At 38.5% G+C, this 24,969-nt stretch overlaps 1 protein-coding gene across 2 annotated transcripts in view; it reads right to left on the bottom strand.

Moving 5' to 3' along the window:
- Window positions 1-2,102: 2,102 nt before the first annotated feature.
- LOC126204401 (ankyrin repeat domain-containing protein 27-like) overlaps window positions 2,103-24,969 on the bottom strand; it is a 113,713-nt gene continuing 90,846 nt past the window's right edge. Inside the window, exons 10-12 of one of the 2 annotated variants that reach the window (XM_049938778.1) lie at window positions 23,451-23,568; window positions 22,453-22,597; window positions 2,103-2,193 (exon numbers count right to left, since the gene is read on the bottom strand). In XM_049938778.1, coding sequence (XP_049794735.1) covers window positions 2,159-2,193; window positions 22,453-22,597; window positions 23,451-23,568 — 298 coding nt within the window. In that variant the 3' untranslated portion in view covers window positions 2,103-2,158. Of the gene's footprint in view, window positions 2,194-8,960; window positions 10,585-22,452; window positions 22,598-23,450; window positions 23,569-24,969 lie in introns of those variants that run through there. The other variant, XM_049938779.1, reaches the window with a different exon arrangement.

Below are 24,969 nucleotides of genomic sequence, written 5' to 3'. Positions count from 1 at the left end.
TTCCTCACATACCAGCTTTATTACATGATTTGATATTTCATCATCACCAGCTGATATCTTGGACTTCAGTTTCTGTATAGTTTTCCGCAATTCATCTTCCGTGACTGGTCTTAAGAACATAGTACTGCATGATCTTTTTGGTACCTTAATACCCTTCTGTTTTTGACTATTTCTTTCCAATTTTAGGTTTTCTACTCCACTGATATAGTTCTTATTCAGTATGTTTGCTATTTCCATACCATCTGTGACCACTGTGTTGTCTACTTTAATTGACCTAATACCTTCTTCTTTGTTTGACCCATCTTTTTCCTTTCTTTCAGCATTGATTGCATTCCAAGCTGCCTTTGCCTTGTTTTTTGAGTTCGCTATAGTGGTGTCAATTGCTCTTGCTTTCACTTCTCTTATTGTTTTTCTATACTTCTTTTTTAACATTTTATAGTTTTCAGCTTCGCCCATCTGTCTCACATCCTGAAGCTTCCTTCGCTGTTCTAGTATTTCACTCGTAATCCACTGTGCTTGATCTTGATGCCTTTCTTGTCTCTTTACTTTGGGAAATGCTACATTAAAATGGTACTTAATTGTTGAAATAAATGCATCATATTTTTCATTTACACTCTGGGCCTGTAGGGTTTCATTCCAGGTTTCCTTACTTAACATTGTTCTAAAGATGTTGATATTTTGTTCACTGATGATCCTAATTTCTTTGGTTGTTTGTTTTGGTTCTGATACTGTGTCATTACTTCTGCAAAAGCTGATTAGTTGTCCATGATGTTCAGATATTTCTGTCTGAACTACATGTGACTCATAGTTACACATATTAGTAATTATGTTGTCAATAATTGTCTCACTTTGTGAAGTCACTCTTGTTGGTGCAGTTATTGTCACTTTCATGTTATGCTGTATTAACAATTCTTCAAAATCCTGTCTTATTTTTGTGTCTTTTCCCATGTCAATGTTGAAGTCTCCACATATAATAAGATTTCTCTTCATATTCGTTCTCAATAAGCTAGCATCTGTTTTTTAGAAAGATGCTAATATTGCCACATGGTGACCTGCACACACAAAACACTCTAAAATCCTCTGCCACTATACCAGTAACTTCAAAGTCTTTTTCTCTAGCTATGGGAAATGTAGCAGCTTCACTGTTTACATTCTTTGATAGAGTACCTGTTTTAATATATATACAAACGCCACCACCCTTATATTTAGATCTGCAGAAGTAACTAGCTAGTTTGTAGTCCTTTATTGCCACATTATGTATTTTACTTTCAGTTAGTCCATGTTCACTTATGCATAATATGTCTGGTCTTACTTCACTCAGGAGTACTTCTGCTTCTAATTTTTTGTTACCAAAGTATTGAATATTTTGATGAAGTACTTTTATGTAATTTTTCTTTTGTTGGTTTACATGTTGTGAGCTGTATTCTGGGGCAAATTCTTTAGTATCGTCTTTTTTTGTATGCTGCTTATATTTTTCTTTTCCAGCTGGAGTGTATGATTTTTCATCCCCTTCAGGCCATATTAGTTTCCCTTGCATCTAATGATTTTGCAGACATCTGCAAACATTCTGCTGAACGTTAGAGACCCCAGTCTATTTAAATGCAAGCCATCCTTCGCTAGTGAGTTTTCACATAGGAATTTGTTTGGGTCTATAAAAATTGCCCCAAGACGATCACATTGTTCTTTAAGAGCACAGTTTATTTTGGCGATATATTTTTCACTCACCGACCTTCTGTTTATGATTCCGCTAAGTATCAGACGAGATCCTGCATACATATTTCTTGCAGAACGAATCATGTTTCTTGTTTCGCTTGCCATTTCTTCCTCACTGCTGCTCCTTAACGAATTCGTCCCAACATGTATAAACACCCCATTATAGTTATGTCTGGTTTCAGAATCTGGTTCTGTAGTATCTTGTCTTGCATTTACCATATTTTTAAAATGTTTACCGAGTTGATGCATTCTAATACCAGGTCGTACGTCGATCTTGCAATTGGGGACAGCGATATTCTTCAGCAGCGAATTGCCAATTATTAAAAAGTCATTTTCCTTTTGTTGCGTATCTGTCGCCTTGTTTTTCCTTTTGCTGTATGTCACCACCTTCCATGTCAACTGCACACCATGTTCTTCATATTTCAACTTTGAAAAGTTGAAAACATTAATTGGATTCCATATTACTGTGAAACTCTGGACCTGCACAAAGACAGACACTGTTAGCAACTACTGCTAATTATTATGAATATTAAATGAGCTGCAGATTCGAGTGAATGGCACCTGTGAACAACTGTGTCTGAGAAACTAATAATGGAAATTGAAATTCACTCTACAAATTATGATCGCACTGTGATGTGTCATCTGTTCACCAACGTGCCTTCAACCAAGGCTGTGTGCCCACTATATAGAGCATGCATTGTCTGCTACAGTTCCAGCAGAGGTATACTTTTCTTCAGCTGCCTGGCGAGCTCTGAATTTGGCAATTTTAACATTAAAAAAAAAAAAAAAAAAAAAAGAAGAAAATACTTGCAGTGTGCTCTAGCAGCTAAAAGTTTAACATTGTGTTTCTATCGGTGTATTCTTCCTGCACAAAAAATTTGAGGCCAGGTTTCAACAAGTCAGTTTGGACTGTTCCCTTTTAAGTAAAAAATATTTATTGGAGTATTTACATAGTTTCACTGACTACTTCTCAATATAGTCACCACCACTGTTGAGGCATTTATAATAACAGTGCACCATCAATTGTATGCCCATGTCACAGGTGTCTGCTGCCAGTGTCTGGAACTACAAAGTCACTTTGGTCTGCATCTCAATGTCATTGTGGAAATGTTTTCCTGCTTGAAAATGCTTTATGAGTTGGAACAGACAAAAGTCAATTGGAGTGAGTTTGGGGCTGTATGATGCGTGGTTTTATGATGTAGTGATAAGATGATTGTGTTGGTGAAGATGAGCGACACGGTGACAAGGCTAGATATAAGCACAATAACCTGTGCTGATGAACGAGTCCATAATTCTGTAAATTTTAGATAAGTGAACATGAGTACTACTTATAAGGTGTAAATGCAGGACACCTCCTGGAATCTCAAACCTCTATACCTACGAGATGGCTTAACATAGCTGCCGAATGGGCTCGTGAGCGACATAGACTGTCAGTGTTTTTCCTAGAGATTCAGTTAGACAGCGTTACATAAAAATAGACCACAAATGTGAATGGTGTGGACAAAAGTGGCTGTGGGTGATCAAATGTAAATAGTCCATTGAGAGAGAATGCAACAACGTAGGGGGGGGGGGGGTAGAGAGAGGGAGAGAGAGGGGGAGGGGGGGGAGAGAGAGAGAGAGAGAGAGAGAGAGAGAGAGAGAGAGAGAGAGAGAGAGGGACGGAAGGGGGGGAGGACTGTAGACACAGAATCATGCTCTTTTGGTTGTTCTAAGGTTCAGCAAAAACCTGGAATTTGGAGAACCAAATTCTTCCAAGGCATGAAGATTTGTTGTGCATCGATTTCAGGCAGACCACAGCTAACAGAGGTAGTGACTGTTGGCCAGCCAGCTGCATAATTTTTGCAGTTGGCCACTGCATAATGCTGGAATGGAGTTCTGCAATACTGCAATCTACTGTAGCAGTTGGCTAGATTGCTACATGCTTAGCATAAAGCAGTGTTTCACAGCCAGCTACATGACTGGAACCAAGCTCCTGTCACAACATGCTTGGCTAAGTGAAGTAAATATTTCCCCAGTACAATCAATAGCTTCATTCTGCAGGCACTGGGCATTCATCTGGTGCAGTCACTGCACCAATCATGTCAGATGAGTAGCCAAGCTTCTAGAGCTTCATTGAGTGGCACAATCAACTAGGTGAAGCTCCTGGTTTATGAGAAGACATCTAATACTGATAGTTCTTTGAACTGTTATAGTTGAGGCAAGACCTCTCAGTGGGTGCCATCACCCGACTATCAAGCCAGACTTCCCGAGCCCTGGGTTTGATTTGTAGTGTTTGCTTGCCCCTGACAGCCGCCTCACGGTGCGGTTAGAGACACCAGTCCAGCTGCGCTGTGCAGTAGATACTTGGCTTGCAATAGTCAAGCCGCTGTTATGCGATCTCAGTGAACTCTGTAGCTGCAGCTACCACCTGGGCTGCAGCTGTCCACCTACTGTATGAGAAACCTTAAATGATGAAGAATGTTTTATTAAACCAGTACTCTTGACTCTACACTCACTGTGGTACACAGCAATGCTGTTATGGGGGCTCAAGTGGCCATCCTGCAACACTGGTGTCGGTGCAGCAATCAGTACAAACACGACACTATGATAACTATTTGACACTCGAAGGCACAGCTATCACACTGCCTGACAGTTACTAAAGAACAGAGGCACTGTTGGACAGGAATAATCACAGTCAATGATGGACAACATGAAACACAGTGCAGAGTAATAGAGGTGGAGTGGCATATTAACAGCGAAACATGGTTCACATTTCACCACACTGTAAAGCAGGAAAACAAACATAAATAATGTTCATGTTTGACAAATGTCATACACCCAACATACAGGTCAATATTGGACTCTAAGTTAGTAATATACCCTCCCCTGACGCTAATGCACCTGATATTTATGCTGGCTATGAAACTGTTGAGGAGTCCTTAGGGGATATTGTCCCACTCCTCTCCCAAGGCGGTTTTCAGTTCTTGCACGCTTTGGGGAGGGGTATACACCGAGATTGTCGTTCATAAACAGAATGTCAAGACCTACTGCAACCATAAACCGATGGATACAATCCACAATAATCTCTTAGAATACTGCTACTGTGAAACGGTACCTTGCGCAGAGATATGCGGTAATGTGCTGCCGTTCTGCGTAATTCCTTGAACATTCTGTGATATATAAGATGTTCCCTCTCTTTCTCTGCACAAACTTGTGACCAACATCACTTGCACAATGAAGTTGGATTCACCAGAGAACATCACTCTGGACCACTGTTGCTGACCTCATTGATCTCTTCCTCAATGATGGTGTCGTTGAAATGGAATGCGTTTAACAGGCTTCCAAGCATACAAACAAATGTTTACGGCAGACACACGTCTACCAGTAGCAGTTGCAAGGTCCGCCGCTATGTGCCTAGGAGTGACATGCCTGTTTCTTTTTGCCACAAGGGCTAGATATTGATTCTCTTGCAGTGTGGTGGACCATCGATGACTGCCAGCATGCCTCAGCATGGCATTTCCACCTTCAGTAGCCTTTCTTAATCCTAAGATGACACTTTTTGTTACACCCATTACTGTGGCCCCAGACGTGACACTGACTGGCTTCGAGCTTTCCAACTGTTCGTCCATGAATGTAAGTACTCAAATGATGTCTTGCAGACACATCGCCATACCATATGGAACATCATACTAATCGGTTCCAAAAATCCTTTGTCAAACATTGCACAGTGTGAAGTGTTGTCCAATGCATATGAAGTGTTCGTGGACAGGATTCGCTGCTAACAACTTATCCTGCACTCTACATTTCCTTTTACTATCATTGCAGTGTGTTCTGTGGCAATTTTCAGTTGTTCCGCAGCAACTGGCAGTTGTTTTTTAGTATCAGTTGCTCCTTAGCAAGTGTCAAGCACTATACAGAATATACTGAAACTTCCAAGATGAATGTGGTTAAAATTCTTGAAAAATAAAAGTCGATAGCATTACTCTGGACAAAAATCTAAATCACTTGCTGGCACTCTTCCATTCATGCACCATTTAACCTTCTAGTATACAATATTCAATATTCCTAATATCATTGTCATTAACTTAAACATTAATGTAATAGTTTATGTACATGAAGAGGAAAAATTAAAATAAGTCAGGAAACTGTGACTACATCATCAATTACATAATGAACAGTTCGCGAATAGACTAAAATCTTCTACTTAATACTTCCAAGTTTGCCTAAATCTAATAGCTACCTGGAGCAGACAACACAGAACCTAAAATAAGTAGCACATAGGTCTCACTGGCACCTAAAATAGAATGCAGGTCACCTGGGAAACCATTTGCTGATCTATTGGCAGTATAAAACACGTTCGCATAAAATACAGCATATTGAAGCTTGCATGCAGACAGCACCAAACCCTTATGTATTCTCTCAAGTAAAAGGAATCTGTGGGTCATGGGGGAGTGCTCTATCTGGAGATGCATAAGCTCATCTGTGCCTCATAGGAGTAGTGGTTAAAACAAGTCTATTGGCTTAACCACATGCAGCTTGTTGCCCAGCATTGGTAAATCATTCATTGTCGTAACAGCAAGGTGATAACATTTAAGAGGATGGTACATTTTGCAAGTGCAACCTGTGAAGGTATTCCTACTTGCTTTTTCAGTTGCTTCACTTACCTGCAACCTGCAGAAGGACACCTCCATATACATGCTCTGAGGATGAAAAACAGAATCCTGAAGGGTCTTCACTTGCTTGTCTGCTAAGTCTAACAAAGTGAGGAATGTTATAGCTTGAGGGTGGCTGATATCCTCTATTTCCCTTAAGACCACCAATAACTGTGCATCGTAAAGAGTATTATCACCTGGTAAAGAAATCTTGAGGACACAGCTGGAAAGATGATGTAGCAGGTGATCAAGTCGTGTTGTTTAGACCCTCACGCATATACATAAACATAATTGCTGTGCTCACCTACAATGTGGGGAAAAAACAGTTTTTCAAACAGAACCTAAGATACAGTTCTTCCTGTCATGTCAAGTTCAATGTTAACTCAAACCAATGAACACAGGGTCGTACAGCAGTACTAAAATTAACATTTGGCATACCCAAGTTAAAATGGGCTTGTATTTTTTGTATTAAATTATAGTATGCTTAAATCCAAACCCTTTACAAATCATTTCCATGTGTTTATTAGATCTGAGCAACCTCTGTAACTACTGGGAAAATTCGAGGCACACTGCACATTTCAATAGTGTCACTTATGGTGCACTCACGGAGGGTCAAGGAAGCCATCTATGCACAATAAGGATAACAATGGTTGAAAGTGAACATATGTTCTTCACTTGAAAAATGGAAACATTTGTTTATAAGCGCTTAAAGTTCTGTAGCTGGAATATCCAGTAATTGCCAAATACAGCAGGAATAATAACTATGTGTCACTACAGAACAGTAGATTACAGAAATCAACATTTCAACAAATAAAGGTTTTCGTGTGTCCATAAAAGACTGTATTATTCTGGTGAAATCTGTTGATTTCAAGTTAAATAAGTTCTGTGTCTACAGTAACAGGCAATACATACATCAGGCTTAACAATGATGTGGATCTTCTCCTGTCTTTGACTTCTGCTACCAAGTTAATGGTATACAACAACACCGAAATGTCATTTTTTCCATCATGAAAGACTCATCCATGACAAATTGGGATCGGAGCCTTGATGTTGCCAACCCTACCACCTTTTATTTTCTTGGAATTTCACTACATCATCATTTATACTAACATATTGATGGCAGTAACAGATCACTAATTAGCTTGCACTTCACCAGATTCAAGAACATCAAAGATAATTACTAATCACTAGTTAAATACCAGCTGATATTTGAAATAAATACCGGAATAAGTATACACTGAGGAGTCCTACATTAAAACTCTCAAGCTATATAAATTATTTTTGCAGAAGATTCTTTTTTATTAATTTGTTCCTCTTAAAAATGTATTTGCAATTAGTGAGCACTTTCTCTGATGCAACATCCCTAAGCTAGTCTTTCAAAAGAAAGTCTTGTACATTTTTTTTAGTACTACCCTCTGCCTGAAGATTAGGCAATAAAGAATTATTGGTATGTGTATCTTGTCGACCCCTGTTCACGAGTCTGGGTATTTTGACATTGGTCTCTCATTATATATATATTCCTTACTGTCATTTCTTGTAAACAATATTGGCTTATTCCCAAGAATAAGCAGGTTTCACTCGGTTAATACTCGGCAGAAATCAAACCTGCATTTGCATTGGACTTCCTTAACTCTTGTGCAAAAAGATGTGCAGTATACCGCTGCATCCATTTTCAATAAGCTACCACTCGAATTCAAAAATCTTAGCAGTAATCCATGCGCTTTCAAATCGAAACTGAAGAGTTTCCTCATGGGTCACTCCTATTCTGTCGAGGAGTTCCTAGAAAAATTAAGTTGATTCTTATTGTATTGTTGATTGCATTTAGTTAAACTTATGGACTGACTTTTTTATGGTTCATGAACATATATTTTTATCTGTTATTACTTTTATGTTGTAATTTCATGTACTGACACGTTCCAAGACCTTGGAGATTCACTCCTCAATTTGGTCCTATGGAATTTGATGTGTAAATAAAATAAATAAATAAACCCTCTGGTAAACATGACTTGTTCAGAACACAATATCGCTGCTGGTCAACAACTTTGGCAGTACTGGATCCACACTGAAATGGAAACAGTTTGTGTGACATCAGCCCACCAGAGCCTCTGAAAATGTAGCAATGGCAAGAGCATCCATTCAATAACCTCCATGCTGCTGAGCTTGGGCTTTTGGACCCAAGTAAAAAGTGCAATCGAAAAGCTCTCCGAGTAGTGGTCACAGACTCGCCCTTTGAGGTTAGCTCAAATCAAGGGTATACATTCATTGCCCCTGCACTATTGACCAACTGAAACACACAATTTGACAGGAATTGGATGCCATTCCATATGACATGATGAGCCTAGTGATGGACATCTTGTATAGCATCCCCTGAATTAAAGGGCACAATAGCCTGCCCCCCCCCCCCCCCCCACTCTCTCTCTCTCTCTCTCTCTCTCTCTCTCTCTCTCGCATTTTTTTCATTAATCTGTATGTCACCTTCAATGCCATCAGGCACAAAATACTCAAATAATTCCAATTTTTGTGAATTTTTTTCACTTTTAAAATAATGAACTGAACAAATGCAATGAAACGTGAAGTTAATGAATTAGACTAAATTAAAACATAGGAACAATGTCATACAGTATCTATGAAACAGCCTTTATTACATAGCAAAAATTGACAAGACATTTCAGTAAAAGTGACTCTAAAAATATTTTAAGTTTCTTTTGATGTACATACATTTTCATACTAAGGTGACAATACATTTGAAACTGGAGTTTATCATTACATAACTTTTGATAAAATGGCATACCGGGAACGTGAATGTAGATACAAAACTGGCAAAAAGTATATGGAGAGTACCATGCTCTGAAGTATATGGAGAGTACCATGCTCTGAAGTTCAACACACAATGCAGAAAATACAACATGCACATTTTAGTGTAAATCAACAGTTCTGGAAACATCAAATAACATTGTATTATGACCCTGTTAATACTTGCAATACACAAAGGAACTACACTGGACAATTAGTTGGCTGGTTTGGGGAAGGAGACCAGACAGTGTGGTCATCGGTCTCATCGGATTAGGGAAGGAAGTCGGCCGTGCCCTTTCAGAGGAACCATCCCGGCATTTGCCTGGAGTGATTTAGGGAAATCACGGAAAACCTAAATCAGGATGGCCGGACGCGGGATTGAACAGTCGTCCTCCCGAATGCGAGTCCAGTGTCTAACCACTGCGCCACCTCGCTCGGTCTGGACAATTAGTATGTATGACAATAATAAAATGAAATGGCACATTAATTAGGTAATACTACAGCAATAGCTCACAGCCTTTAAAATAACTGACCGAAGGGAAATGTCATGATGATGAATAGCAAAGGGCATGCAATGTAAAATTTAAATTACATTATACTAAATGAAATGCCACTATATAAATGTTCATATACAATAAAATACAAAATCTAAGACTTTTTAACATCAGTGCCACTTAAATTTATTTATTTTCTCATCTTCCTCAGTTCAATTAAGCTGCAAAACACTGACATTAGTGCATACAATAATTTCACTTAACTGCACCTATCTTATAGGTGCAACAGCGTATGAGGATATGAGCAAATGAACATGGAAAACAAAAATAACAATAATTATGTGAACTTGAAACTGGAAATATAAATGATCATTCAGTAGCCCTTGGTTTGTTTATAACACAGTTATTGTAGAAAATATATCTGCTGTCATAATCATAGCAACATACGTTACTAAAATTACTTTCCATCAATGTTCTTTACCATTAAGATTTCTTTACATACAACAAAGTCACTTCTACGTATGACTGTTAGTAATATATGAACCCCAGAAGGAATTCCTCACTGTGTGTGTCACTACCACTGCTTTCTAAAAGTGAAGACTAATGTTTGCATGATATTGTTTAGTTCTATATTTCCTTTCTCACACACCAATCTGTATGACAAGTATTTTAAATCACATCTTAGGAAAGCAGCTAGACTATATTTATGAGCCAACATGAAGTAATATCTCAGCTTACTGCTAATGGACTAGAAAAATGTTCCCTGCACAGATTTCTTATATTGTACATAATATAAATCATAAAAAGAAAATGTTCAACAATACAACTATGCTATGCAATTGGAAATGTTTATATTCTTGGACGGGATGACAATACAGACTACCTCAGTTTTTAACAAAACTTGATCATCATTTCTGATAAGTTTATAACCATACTGTGACTTCAGCATGACCCTGCAACAAAGAAAGACAGTGAAGAATTTATTTCGCACAAAAGAATATGGTAGATTTTTTCTGATGAAACACTGAGAGAGCACCAGTTCATACTTACCAGTATTTTTACCATCACAAAAACATATTTAGGCAAAAATGAACTTTTGTGTAACACACCATCCAGATGGAAGTACAAGACAAAGCTATTACACATCTGCCCAGAAGACAAAGCAGAACAAAAAATAAGAGCTGAAGAGAGATTAAAGAAGCAATAATTACTTACTACCTCTGGTTTCACAGAAGGCACTATGCAACACTCTTAGTTTTTAACAAAATGTGTAATAATAGCAGCAAAATGAAAATTTAATTAAACTGCTAAAATAACTACCCCAAATCTATGGACAAATTTACAATACAAACGACGACTTTGAGACAGAGATGGAGAGGGGAGGGAGGTGAAAAAAAAAAAAAAAAAACACACACACACACACACACACACACACACACACACACACACAGACAGAGAGAGAGAGAGAGAGAGAGAGGAAACCTATGTAGTCTGAAAAAGGGAGGTAATTTTGGAAACCGAGAACTGAGTTATAGTGTGACGAGTGGCCACAGTCAGGCACTCCATGGTCTAAAGAAAACATGCACAAATGGCTTTTAGCGGCTGCTGTGTGATCATCCAGCTGTGTGCCAGGGCTTTTCTCTTTTTACCGAAAAGAAGACTCCCAAATTATGGAGGTTACCCTATCAGGACTACCAGGGGGGCACCAACTTGTAGCCGCTGATAAAAATATTAAATATAATGTTCGTCTTACTTTCTTGCTGTTATTCTACATATCCTAAGCAACTGAAATGATTGACATGCTCCACTTGATTACTGTCACATCATATGTATTACTACTGCACTATCAAATAACAACATTGGTTCATATGGAATAAAATCATATCACTTTCCTGAACAAATTTAATAAATGTTATCTTCTTTTTATATAAAGTCTCTGTATATCAGACAATGTGATACTGACAAAGTGCAAATGCCTGACGATCCCTTAACTGTAAACAGACCTGTCAAACTGTTTAATCTTTTGAGCATCACATATGTTGACTTCATTAAACTGTTCTGGTCTTATAATTGATATGTCCAATGTTTACTACCTGTCAGGTTATTTCACTTACTACAATGGAAAAAAAAAACTCTTTTCATCTTGTTAAGAACAGCCTGACATCAACCAATAAAGGCACTCTACCCCTTTACCTCTTCCTCATGCACATCATCTACTGCATCATCCTACATATAATTGAATACTCAAATTGCTGATGTTGCGCACTTTCAGTAAGCTCTCGTTTCCCAATAACATTCCAACAAATCCAAAGATGAATAGCGTTTGGCAAGCTCTATGTTATAATGCACAGCGAATCAACATTAGCATTCACTAGACACTAATCTTTGATGTGAGACCATAACTAAGTAACACTACCATTTGCAAGATAACAGTATGAAGAACCTACTACTTAAAAATTGGCATAATCCGTATCACTTCAAGCAGGGGCATTACCTTCATAGTCTTGGATGTTATTGAATTTAGCATGGATGTGACTTACCAAACGAAAGCGCTGGCAGGTCGATAGACACACAAACAAACACAAACATACACACAAAATTCAAGCTTTCGCAACCAATGGTTGCTTCATCAGGAAAGAGGGAAGACATTTGTCTGCTTGTGTCTGTGTATGTGCGGTTGGATATGGGTGTGTGTGCTAGTGTATACCTGTCCTTTTTTCCCCCTAAGGTAGGCTTTTCCACTCCCGGGATTGGAATGACTCCTTACCCTCTCCCTTAAAACCCACATCCTTTCATCTTTCCCTCTCCTTCCCTCTTTCCTGATGAGGCAACAGTTTGTTGCGAAAGCTTGAATTTTGTGTGTGTGTGTTTGTGTGTCTATCGACCTGCCAGCGCTTTCGTTCGGTAAGTCACATCATCTTTGTTTTTAGGTATATTTTTCCCACGTGGAATGTTCCCCCCCCCCCCCCCCCCCCCCCTCTCTCTCTCTCTCTCTCTCTCTATATATATATATATATATATATATATATATATATATATATATATATATATATATATATATATATATATATATATATATATATATATAACAGAGGGAAACATTCCACGTGGAAAAAATATATATCTAAAAAGAAAGATGATGAGACTTACCAAACAAAAGCGCTGGCAGGTCGATAGACACACAAACAAACACAAATATACACACAAAATTCAAGCTTTCGCAACAAACTGTTGCCCTCATCAGGAAAGAGGGAAGGAGACGGAAAGACGAAAGGATGTGGGTTTTAAGGGAGAGGGTAACGAGTCATTCCAATCCCGGGAGCGGAAAGACTTACCTTAGGGGGAAAAAAGGACGGGTATACACTCGCACACACACACATATCCATCCACACATATACAGACACAAGCAGACATATTTAAAGACAAAGAGTTTGGGCAGAGATGTCAGTCGAGGCGGAAGTGAAGGGGCAAAGATGATGTTGAATGACAGGTGAGGTATGAGTGGCGGGGCGGCAACTTGAAATTAGCGGAGATTGAGGCCTGGTGGGTAACGGGAAGAGAGGATATATTGAAGAGCAAGTTCCCATCTCCGGAGTTCGGATAGGTTGGTGTTGGTGGGAAGGATCCAGATAAGGTTGTGAAGTCCTCAATCTTTCCTCTCCCACATCCACACCGGCTGTTCTGAGCATTCTCCTATAGGCCAACCGCAAATTAGAACAGCATGCCACCCTCCACCTCAAAAAACTATCCAATCTCCTGGTTTCCCACCTCCGGAAAGGCAACTCACTCACCCTTCACAACCTTTCAAGCAAACCTCAACAAAGATGATGTGACTTCCCAAGTGAAAGTGCTGGCAGGTCGACAGACACACAAACAAACACAAACATACACACAAAATTCAAGCTTTTGCAACAAAGTGTTGCCTCAACAGGAAGAGGGAAGGAGAGGGAAAGACGAAAGGATGTGGGTTTTAAGGGAGAGAGTAAGGAGTCATTCCAATCCCGGGAGCGGAAAGACTTACCCTAGGGGGAAAAAAGGACGGGTATACACTCGCACACACACACATATCCCACTTTGACGAGGGCTGTTTGGTTGAATCTGGGAGTGGGTCTGAAGGTGAGGCCTTTGGATAGGACAGAGGTTTCGGATTGGGAGAGAGGTTTGGAGGAAAGGTTAACTACTGAATTAGGGTGTTGTGGTTCCAGATTGCGTTGATTGGAATTTTGAGGTTTTGGAGGGAGAGGAGCTGGAAGTGGGAGATTGAGTAGATGGGAGAGACTGGGTTTGTGTGCAATGAGAGGAGGTTGAGGTTTGCTGGAAAGGTTGTGAAGGGTGAGTGAGTTGCCTTTCCGGAGGTGGGAAACCAGGAGATTGGATAGTTTTTTGAGGTGGAGGGTGGCATGCTGTTCTAATTTGCGGTTGGCCTGTAGGAGGATGCTCTGAACAGCCGGTGTGTGTGTGCGAGTGTATACCTGTCCTTTTTTCCCCCTGAGGTAAGTCTTTCCGGTCCTGGGATTGGAATGACTCCTTACCCTCTCCCTTAAAACCCACATCCTTTCATCTTTCCCTCTCCTTCCCTCTTTCCTGATGAGGCAACAGTTTGTTGCGAAAGTTTGTATTTTGTGTGTATGTTTGTGTTTGTTTGTGTGTCTGTCGACCTGCCAGCACTTTCATTTGGTAAGTCACATCATCTTTGTTTTTGGATATATTTTTCCTACGTGGAATGTTTCCCTCTATTATAATCATATATACCATGAAAGAGGTTTTAGGTAGGGTGGCAGGTGATCGGCGTGAAAGGAAGTGCTCCATCGCAGCGAGGCCCTGGACGTGCGGGATATTTGTGTATAAGGAAGTGGCATCAATGGTTACAAGGATGGTTTCCGGGGGTAACGGATTGGGTAAGGATTCCAGGCGTTTGAGGAAGTGGTTGGTGTCTTTGATGAAGGATGGGAGACTGCATGTAATGGGTTGAAGGTGTTGATCTACGTAGGCGGAGATACGTTCTGTGGGGGCTTGGTAATCAGCTACAATGGGGCGGCCGGGATGATTGGGTTTGTGAATTTTAGGAAGAAGATAGAAGGTAGGGGTGCGGGGTGTCGGTGGGGTCAGGAGGTTGATGGAGTCAGGTGAAAGGTTTTGTAGGGGGCCTAAGGTTCTGAGGATTCCTTGAAGCTCTGCCTGGACATCAGGAATGGGATTACCTTGACAAACTTTGTATGTGGTGTTGTCTGAAAGCTGACACAGTCCCTCAGCCACATACTCCCGACGATCAAGTACCACGGTCGTGGAACCCTTGTCCGCCGGAAGGATGACGATGGATCGGTCAGCCTTCAGACCACGGATAGCCTGGGCTTCAGCAGTGGTGATGTTGGGAGTTTTTACTTCTTCTCCATGAATTTTAATACCTACTCCGAATTTTTCTTTTGTTTCCTTTACTGCTTGCTCAATATACAGATTGAATAACATCGGGGAGAGGCTACAACCCTGTCTCACTCCTTTCCCAACCACTGCTTCCCTTTCATGCCCCTCGACTCTTATAACTGCCATCTGGTTTCTGTACAAATTGTAAATAGCCTTTTGCTTCCTGTATTTTACCCCTGCCACCTTTAGAATGTGAAAGAGAGTATTCCAGTCAACATTGTCAAAAGCTTTCTCTAAGTCTACAAATGCTAGAAACGTAGGTTTGCCTTTTCTTAATCTTTCTTCTAAGATAAGTCGTAAGGTTAGTATTGCCTCACGTGTTCCAACATTTCTACAGAATCCAAACTGATCTTCCCCGAGGTCCGCTTCTACCAGTTTTTCCATTCGTCTGTAAAGAATTCGCGTTAGTATTTTGCAGCTGTGACTTATTAAACTGATAGTTCGGTAATTTTCACATCTGTCAACACCTGCTTTCTTTGGGATTGGAATTATTATATTCTTCTTGAAGTCTGTGGGTATTTTGCCTGTCTCATACATCTTGCTCACCAGATGGTAGAGTTTTGTCATGACTGGCTCTCCCAAGGCCATCAGTAGTTCTAATGGAATGTTGTCTACTCCCGGGGCCTTGTTTCGACTCAGGTCTTTCAGTGCTCTGTCAAACTCTTCACGCAGTATCTTATCTCCAATTTCATCTTCATCTACATCCTCTTCCATTTCCATAATATTGTCCTCAAGTACATCGCCCTTGTATAAACCCTCTATATACTCCTTCCATCTTTCTGCCTTCCCTTCTTTGCTTAGAACTGGGTTGCCATCTGAGCTCTTGATATTCATACAAGTGGTTCTCTTCTCTCCAAAGGTCTCTTTAATTTTCCTGTAGGCAGTATCTATCTCACCCCTAGTGAGACAAGCCTCTACATCCTTACATTTGTCCTCTAGCCATCCCTGCTTAACCATTTTGCACTTCCTGTCGATCTCATTTTTGAGACGTTTGTATTCCTTTTTGCCTGCTTCATTTACTGCATTTTTATATTTTCTCCTTTCATCAATTAAATTCAATATTTCTTCTGTTACCCAGGGATTTCTATTAGCCCTCGTCTTTTTACCTACTTGATCCTCTGCTGCCTTCACTACTTCATCCCTCAGAGCTACCCATTCTTCTTCTACCGTATTTCTTTCCCCCATTCGTGTCAATTGTTCCCTTATGCTCTCCCTGAAACTCTCTACAACCTCTGGTTCTTTCAGTTTATCCAGTTCAAGATATCTAGTTACAATTCTTTTATTTGAAAGATAATTGCTTTATGATTACAATGGTATCCTCCATTTGGACATATCTGTCAAAGTTATTTTACTGTTGCCTTTTGATTTTTTTTTAATAATTTGCAGATTTTCTTTTTTTTTTCAAAAATGCCAATCCAGAAAAGTAAGATTTTTTTCTGTTGATTAGTACCATGTAGTACTATGTTCTTTGTGAACGAGAGCTTTCATTTTTAAGTTGGACAGGTTTTATTTTTAAAAATAATTTTTTTAACTTTTTAAAGGGTAATGTATGTTTTCACAGAAGTTGTTTTTAACTAATTTCTTTGTTGCAGATATTTCTTACGCTTTGTTGTAGTTTCTTGTCAGTTTCTTTGTCATGGTGGTTCATTGCAGGTTTCTGTACTGTAGTTGTTCAGTGCTAATTTGTTTAGTGAAGAGGCTTCTAAGACATCTGAGACCACCCAGTGAGTTCTGTGTTTTCATGAGGAATTTACCAGTTAACATTGTTGCAGTGTATGTTGTGAAAAGGACTGTTTGAAAGGTCTTCTGATTGGGGCCACAGGCGAGTGAAGTGTGCTGACTATTTCTATATCCATAAAAGAGTGATATATAAGACAAACAAAGAAAATTGGAAATAAGTGTTCTCATTTGAAGACTCTGGTTTAAGATGAAGATGTTTCCACTGACGACTTTTTGTGTTCTAAATGTTTTGACAGAATAACGACTTTTTGTGTTCTAAACATTTTGACAGATCAACAACAATGATAGTATCCGAACAAGGTGAAGCCTTCCATGGTGCAAACTTTGTATCAATAGAGGAAGAATTAAATACCCTGAATTAGTCAACTACGAGGTAGGTGTTAGTACTGTTAAGAAACTGTGGTCAGAGAAGTCGAGCCATAAGCTCTATGCATCAAGAAAGTGCAGAGAAATTACTAAAGCTATGGATGAATACACTACAGCAAAACTGACCACACTCTTCAATGTAGAAATTCCATCTTCAGAAGAAAATGAACCAAAGCACTCTTGCACCTCTTGCCAGGATTTTTTCAAAAATATCGATTAAGCTGATGAATATTGTGCATCCTACAGCGAAAAGGTGCAAGTTTTAACTATTACTCCAGAGACATTTTCAAAGCTAAACAATTTTGAACCAAGTTCCGTCAGTATAAAAGTACATGGTAGACAAATCAAGAAATGTGAGGTCTGTAAAAGGAGTCTTTGGAAGACCAGAGCCCTATTATGGTCATCCTGTAGAAGCAGCTCAAGTTCAAATGGTGCAGGTATTTTATCTGGAAGATAAATGGGACTGTTCCTGCCAGTGTGCCAACAAAAAGACACTAAAACTGTAACAGATGAAGGTCAAAAAGTTGTGAAAGTGAAGAGGTTCATGACTCGCAGTATTAAAGAAACTTTTGCAATTTATAAGAGCAACTATACAACTTCACATATTGGAAGATCAAAATTTTATGCACTACGACCTAAGTGGGTAGTTCCACACCCACCTAGAGATGTCTGTTTATGTGCGTACTGCACGAATTTTGAACTTTATGTGGTAACATTGAAGAACTTACTGGAGCACATGGCTTAAGACAGCTAGGTTGGCTGCGTGAAGTCATTAGCAGTCAGTGACGTAAAGTGAGAGACTTGTTTGTTTCAAGAATGTGGTGACTTCCCTGGAAATGGAGGACTGTCTTTACAGACACTAGGCCTGGAAGACGTAGCAGATATCTTTGCAGAAATTACATATGTGACATGGGAGGAAAATAAACAAATTAAGAAAATTGTTGCCTTTGACAGTTCGATTGATGAACTTGGAAAATGGCCAGTGAAAGCAGTAACACACCAGCATCTTACAAAATTGCAACAACACCACATTGCAGAAATGGTTCAAATGACCCTAAGCACTATGGGACTTAACATCTGAGGTCATCAGTCCCCTAGAACTTAGAACTACTTAAACCTAACTAACCTAAGGACATCACACACATCCATGCCCGAGGCAGGATTCGAACCTGCGACCATAGCAGCAGCGCTGTTCTGGACTGAAGCACCTAGAACTGCTCGGTCACAGCGGGCAGCACATTGTGCAAGTGAAAGGGTTTATACAGGCTGAAGAACTATGTTTAGTGCTTCACTGTGATTTTGCTGAGAACTTGTCTGTAATTCTCCCACAAGAAGTACAAGTGTATCATTGGAGTAATGATCAGGTTTCAGTTTTTACAGGATTGACATATTTTCAAAACAAGACCACAAGTGTTGTATTTTTTTTTATTTTTATTTATTTATTTATTGTTCCGTGGGACCACATTAAGGAGAAGTCTCCATGGTCATGGAACGAGTCAATACATGAAATTATAACACGATTGTAGAAACAGATAAAATGAAATATAAGAAACATATTCGGGCGACAAGTCGTTAGTTTAAATAAAGAAAATCAATAATGTAACACTGGAATTTGCTTAATTTTTTAGCTCTTCCAGGAGCTCCTCGACAGAATAGAAGGAGTGAGCCACGAGGAAACTCTTCAGTTTAGACTTAAAAGTGTTTGGGCTACTGCTAAGATTTTTGAGTTCTTGTGGTAGCTTATTGAAAATGGATGCAGCAGAATACTGCACTCCTTTCTGCACAAGACTCAAGGAAGTGCATTCCACATGCAGATTTGATTTCTGCCTAGTATTAACTGAGTGAAAGCTGCTAACTCTTGGGAATAGGCTAATATTGCTAACAACAAACGACATTAAAGAAAATACATACTGTGAGGGCAATGTCAAAATTCCCAGACTATTGAACAGGGGTCGACAAGAGGTTTTCGAACTTACGTCACACATAGCTCGAACAGCCCGTTTTTGAACCAGAAATACCCTTTTTGAATCAGTAGAATTACCCCAAAAAATAATACCATATGACATAAGCGTATGAAAATATGCGAAGTAGACTACTTTTCGTGTTGAAATGTCACTTATTTCAGATACTGTTCTAATGGTAAATAAAGCGGCATTTAGTTTTTGAACAAGATCCTGAACATGGGCTTTCCACAACAGCTTACTATCTATCCGTACGCCTAGGAACTTGAACTGTTCCGTCTCGCTTATAACATGCCCATTCTGTCTGATTAAAATATTAGTTCTTGTTGAATTGTGAGTTAGAAACTGTAAAAACTGAGTCTTACTGTGATTTAGCATCAAATTATTTTCCACAAGCCACGAACTTATTTCATGAACTACATTATTTGATAATGTTTCAATATTACACACAAGATCCTTCACTACCAAGCTGGTGTCATCAGCAAACAGGAATATTTTTGAATCACCGGTAATACTAGAAGGCATATCATTTATATAAATAAGAAACAGCAGTGGCCCCAGCACCGACCCTTGGGGAACGCCCCATTTAACAGTGCCCCATTGGGACTGAACATCATTACCACTCTCAATATTGCGGAGGATTACCTTCTGCTTTCTGTTCTTAAAGTAGGAGGCGAACCAATTGTAAGCTACTCCCCTTACTCCATAATGTTCCAACTTCTGCAGTAATATTTTGTGGTCAACACAGTCAAAGGCCTTCGTTAAATCAAAGAAAACACCTAACGTTCGCAACTTTTTATTTAATCCGTCCAAAACCTCACAGAGAAAAGAGACTATAGCATTTTCAGTTGTTAAGCCATTTCTAAAACCAAACTGTACATTTGACAGCAAATTATGTGAATTTAAATGCTGCAGTAACCTTGTATATACAACCCTCTCGATAACTTTAGCAAACACCGATGGCATAGAAATGGGTCTATAATTGTCAACATTATCCCTGTCTCCCTTTTTATAAAGTGGCTTCACTACCGAATACTTTAATCGGTCAGGAAACCGACCACTCCTAAGGGAAAAGTTACAGATATGGCTAAGTACTGGGCTAACATACATGGAACAATACTTCAGTATTCTGCTAGATACCCCGTCATATCCATGAGAGTTCTTGGTCTTTAGTGATTTAATTATTAACTCAATCTCCCTCTTGTCAGTGTCATGGAGGAGCACTTCAGGTAACAGTCTCGGAACACTTTTTTCTAAGAGGGCTATATGATTCCCTGTTGGGACTAGGTTTCTATTTAGTTCACCTGCTATATTCAGAAAGTGATTATTAAATACTGTACATATATGCGACTTATCAGTAACATGGACATCCCCACTACGCACTGATTCTATATTCTCGACCTGTCTCTGCAGACCAGCCACTTCCTTTACGACTGACCATATGGTTTTAATTTTATCCTGAGACTTAGCTATTCTGTCTGCATACCACATACTTTTTGCTTTCCTAATAACTTTTTTAAGCACCTTACAATACTGTTTGTAATGGGCTGCTGCATTTAGATTTTGACTGTTTCTAACGTTTTGATATAATTGCCACTTTGTTCTACAAGATATTCTTATCCCTTTAGTCAGCCACCCAGGCTGCCTGTTTGTGCTAGTACCCTGTTTTGAACATTCTAACGGAAAGCAACTTTCAAAGAGCACGAGAAAAGTCTTGAGGAAAGCATTATATTTAGTTATAAGTGATAACACAGGACATGACTCAGACATGCTTTGCTAGCAATGCACAAAATTCTTCAACTGCAAACTGGAGCAGAGAAGATTAACATTATTTCTGATGGTGTTCCTAGTCATTTTTAAAAATTGTTACCAGCTATTAGAATTGAGTAAGTCGCTTGTGCCAACTGACTGGGTATACAGTGTTACTGGTCACAGGAAGGGACCTTGTGATGGTGTAGGAGGCCTGCTGACGCACCATGGTACAAAATATAATCTTTCCACACCAAATATGGCTGCGAATCAGAATTCTGAGGATTTTATGAGAGTCGTGAAATCTTACGCATCCACAGACCTCATTCTTCTGTCCAAAGAGGAAATCGAAGAATTCTGTGAGCAGTAAAAAAGAAGAATCGTCCAAACAAACTACTCCTGTGAAAGGAATTCAGAAGACACATTTTTGGGCCAAAAGTGATGGGTGAATTCATATTGCACGTACTTTAAAGAACACAAAAAATGAAATTTCATTTGTTCGGCCAACACCTCAGAAACAGCAGGATAATGTTCAGATTCACAACCTGAGAAGGGGAATGTTGGTGACATGTGTATCTGATTGTGACTGGTGGATTGCAGATATTATATACACCAGTTATGAGTTAAACGAAATTGTAGTGAAAGTAATGCTACCACATGGAACAGCTGCTGGTATGGTTTCCAGCTGAAGGACAGCAACAACGCCATCAGGGCTCACTTCCCGTTCACAATTCACAGTTCCTACTGGTTCAACAGGAATTCATCACTCCATATTAAAGGAAGACACTGAAGCAGTGGAACACATTTTTACTTCATTGACTGGCTAATTTAAGTACAAAACAAAGTGCACAGAAGTTGTTTAAATTGAAATCTTTAAGTCTTTTGACCTTTCACCTACATTTTAGAACTGTTTAAAATGCTTGAAAAATGAGTCTCTTGCTCATCTCTCAAAACTAAAGTTATGTTAAGGTTAAGTTTTGATTTTTATGAGCCTGTTATGTGATAATACGGTAATAAAACAGGTTTTATGTATTGCAAAAATTTCAATTATTTATAAAACCTGTTCAACCTAAAAGTGGAAACTCTTCTTTTCAGAGAATGTAGAACTATATGGTACTAATCAACAGAAAAAACATCAAAATTTTATGGACTGGCATTTTGGGAAAAAAAAACATAAATTATAAAAAAGTTCAGTATGCTATTGTAAGAGAACTTCAACAGATAAGGCCAAATGGAGGATTTTTTTGTAATCATAAAGCAATTATATTACAAATAAAAAAACCAACAAAATATCTACAACTGTTCCAGAAATACAGCACTTTAAATTTTTTTCCAAAATTCACTTCTTCAAATTGGTATGCGCAGTGGTCACCTTCGGAGGGCTGTATCTCGGAGCAGAAATTTTTTTGGAGAACACAAAAAAATACGTGTTCCTTACTAAGTCCTTCATTTTAACATACGGTAAATTCAATAACATCTGAGACCATGAAGATAAGACTTTTTCCTAGCCTGCCTGAAATGATATGGACTATGCCACCACTGACTTATGATGTCAACACAGCTGCAAAAAATTAAATGTCTCACCTGACGATGGCATAATTTCTCGTAGTTCTCTGGTTGAAGCTTCAATCATAGCAGTCACACGCTCACGTTGCCTATCCAATGGTGACACAGGGCCACTGGTTTTTCCATCTTTATGGCGATGATTGCTATCAATTTCACTGGTAACCTGTACCACATTTAAAAAAAAATTAACAACAATACTTTGCATAATCTTCCATATTCACAATATTCAAAAGCTATTATTACAGCAATGCTTTATAAAAAGAGAGTAACTATGAAGTTCGTTAGTGATGCAAGTCAATAATCATCAACTGGAGTCTCAAATTTAAAAAATTGTGTTCCTTAAATTTGCACATATTTTCATTACAATACTAGTACATAAGATAGTACAATCAAATAGCCAGTACAGTAGTTTTTCAGTGCGTAAAGAGTACGGGCTGGGAGAGAAGACAACAAACGAAATACACAAATATTTTATAGTGAAAGGAAAACGAAATTAATTCAGAATCCCAGCACAAGACAACCATTATATTCAAGAAAAAGTGAGAAAAGACAGTTCAAAATCAAAAGGTGTTGTATTGAGAACATGCTATATTAGACTTTTATCACTGACTAGAGAGGAATAACAGCTCACATAGAACAAACACTGTTTACAATACTAATTATGATGAAGACAACAAAGAGACACAGAAGGATTTTGGTGTTACAAAAGAATATAAATAGCCATGTGAAAGACAGCTAAAATAACAATATAGTGAGGGTATAATTGATGGTATTAATTGCAATATTGATAAAGAATGTTTCCTCAATTCCATTTTACTACTTCTCTTATTTTCAACTTCCTTGATTCAGTGGAATGTTGTGTACGTTTTATGCATAAGAAATGCTGTTGTAAATTTAAAAGATGTGTGCACTACAAAAGGCAAGAACAGATAATGCTTTTAATGTATTATGTGCACGCAGAGACACACAAATTGTTACCTTATTGTAGTTAAGATCTAGTATTACTGGGGCGTTACCTTGAACAAATCTTCAAGGCCCATTTCACGAACAACTTTTTCACTTCGGGGCTGTAGGGCAGCAGGATCAAGTGATAACAATTCTTGTACAGCTGCTTTGAATGTCACAAGGCAGTAGCTGTTGAATAAAACCAATGTGTAAAGAAATTAACAAACCAAGACTAAAACAATAGAAGCACCAAGCACTCTAAACTAGTACATACAACAGTAGACCTTCAATAATACTTGACAAAATACTTGTAAATCAGCAAATTTATCACTTGCCATCTAACAAAATGATTTGTATTACTGCTGTTTACAGAGCTAGAAAACCCTTGTTTCTGAAATGAGGAGCTAGGAGTTTTAAGGAGGTAAAAAATTCTGGGGCTCAAAATACTCAATTTAATGCCTAATAATACAAAGGCACAAGGAGTAATATTTCTTTGTTTAAAAGATTTAATGTAGTACCTGCTTGACACTCCAATTTCTTCTGCAGAACAAGTGTTTAATTGTCATAAACAAAACATTTTTTGGAATCCTTCATGTGCATACAAAATTAAAGGGAAAAGTATATTAAGTCAATACTAAAATGCCATAAATTGAAATTCCTGTTAATTGTTTCCTTCTTTCACATAACCTGTGATTTATTACTGGACCATTTGTACTGATATACTTCTGTGACTGAACTTGTTTTAATCTAAGGCAATAAAGGAAAACTAATAGTGAAAACACCTCTCCTGCTCACACTTAACTGCTTGTTTGTGATATTTTGACAAAAACAAAAACCATTAGGTTGTCTCAGCCACCATACTGACTGGACATGGCCTTCTGCAATTTCTTTCTATTCCTGAAGTTGAAGGAACCATAAAAGGACGTCATTTTGCCACCATTAATGAGAGAAAAACAGAATCACTGAAGGTGCTGAACACTGTAATGAAACGAGTTCCAGGTGTGCTTCCAAGATTTTTCCAATCACTTGCACTAGTGTATTATATCTGAAGGGGACCAGGGATTTGAAGGGGACAAAGTTGATGCTAACGAATAAATAAAGATTCTTTAAGAAAAACAGAAATTCCCATTAATTTTTTATCACATCTCATATGGTGCTGTTCACAATTATTTTGGGTCATGAATAAAGAAAGTGTTCTTGCCTTATCTTCAACTGCATATATTCAAAACAGAAATAACTTCAGGCGAGCTTCTGGGAAGTTTATTGGAAAATTTGCTATTCATGCTGTATATTAATGACCTAGCAGGCAATATTAACCTCAGACTTTTTGCAGATCATGATGAAGTAGTACATGTCAAAAGGTGTACAAATATTCAAGCTGATCTTGATAAGATTTACAAGTGATCCAAAGTTTGGCAAATTGCTTTAAATTTTCAGAAGTCTAAAACTGTGCACTTCACATAATGAAAAAAATGTAATATCCTTTGATTAAAACGTCAATGAGAAACAGCTGGAATAAGTCAATGCATACAAATACTAGTGAGTAACAGTTTGTATGGATATGAACTGGTTATAGATAAAGCCATTGGT

This window comes from Schistocerca nitens, chromosome 9 (genome assembly GCF_023898315.1).
Source record: "Schistocerca nitens isolate TAMUIC-IGC-003100 chromosome 9, iqSchNite1.1, whole genome shotgun sequence".
Taxonomy (NCBI): Eukaryota; Metazoa; Arthropoda; class Insecta; order Orthoptera; family Acrididae; genus Schistocerca; species Schistocerca nitens.
Note: the sequence above shows the minus strand (reverse complement) of the source record. Positions and strands in the feature narration are given on the sequence as shown.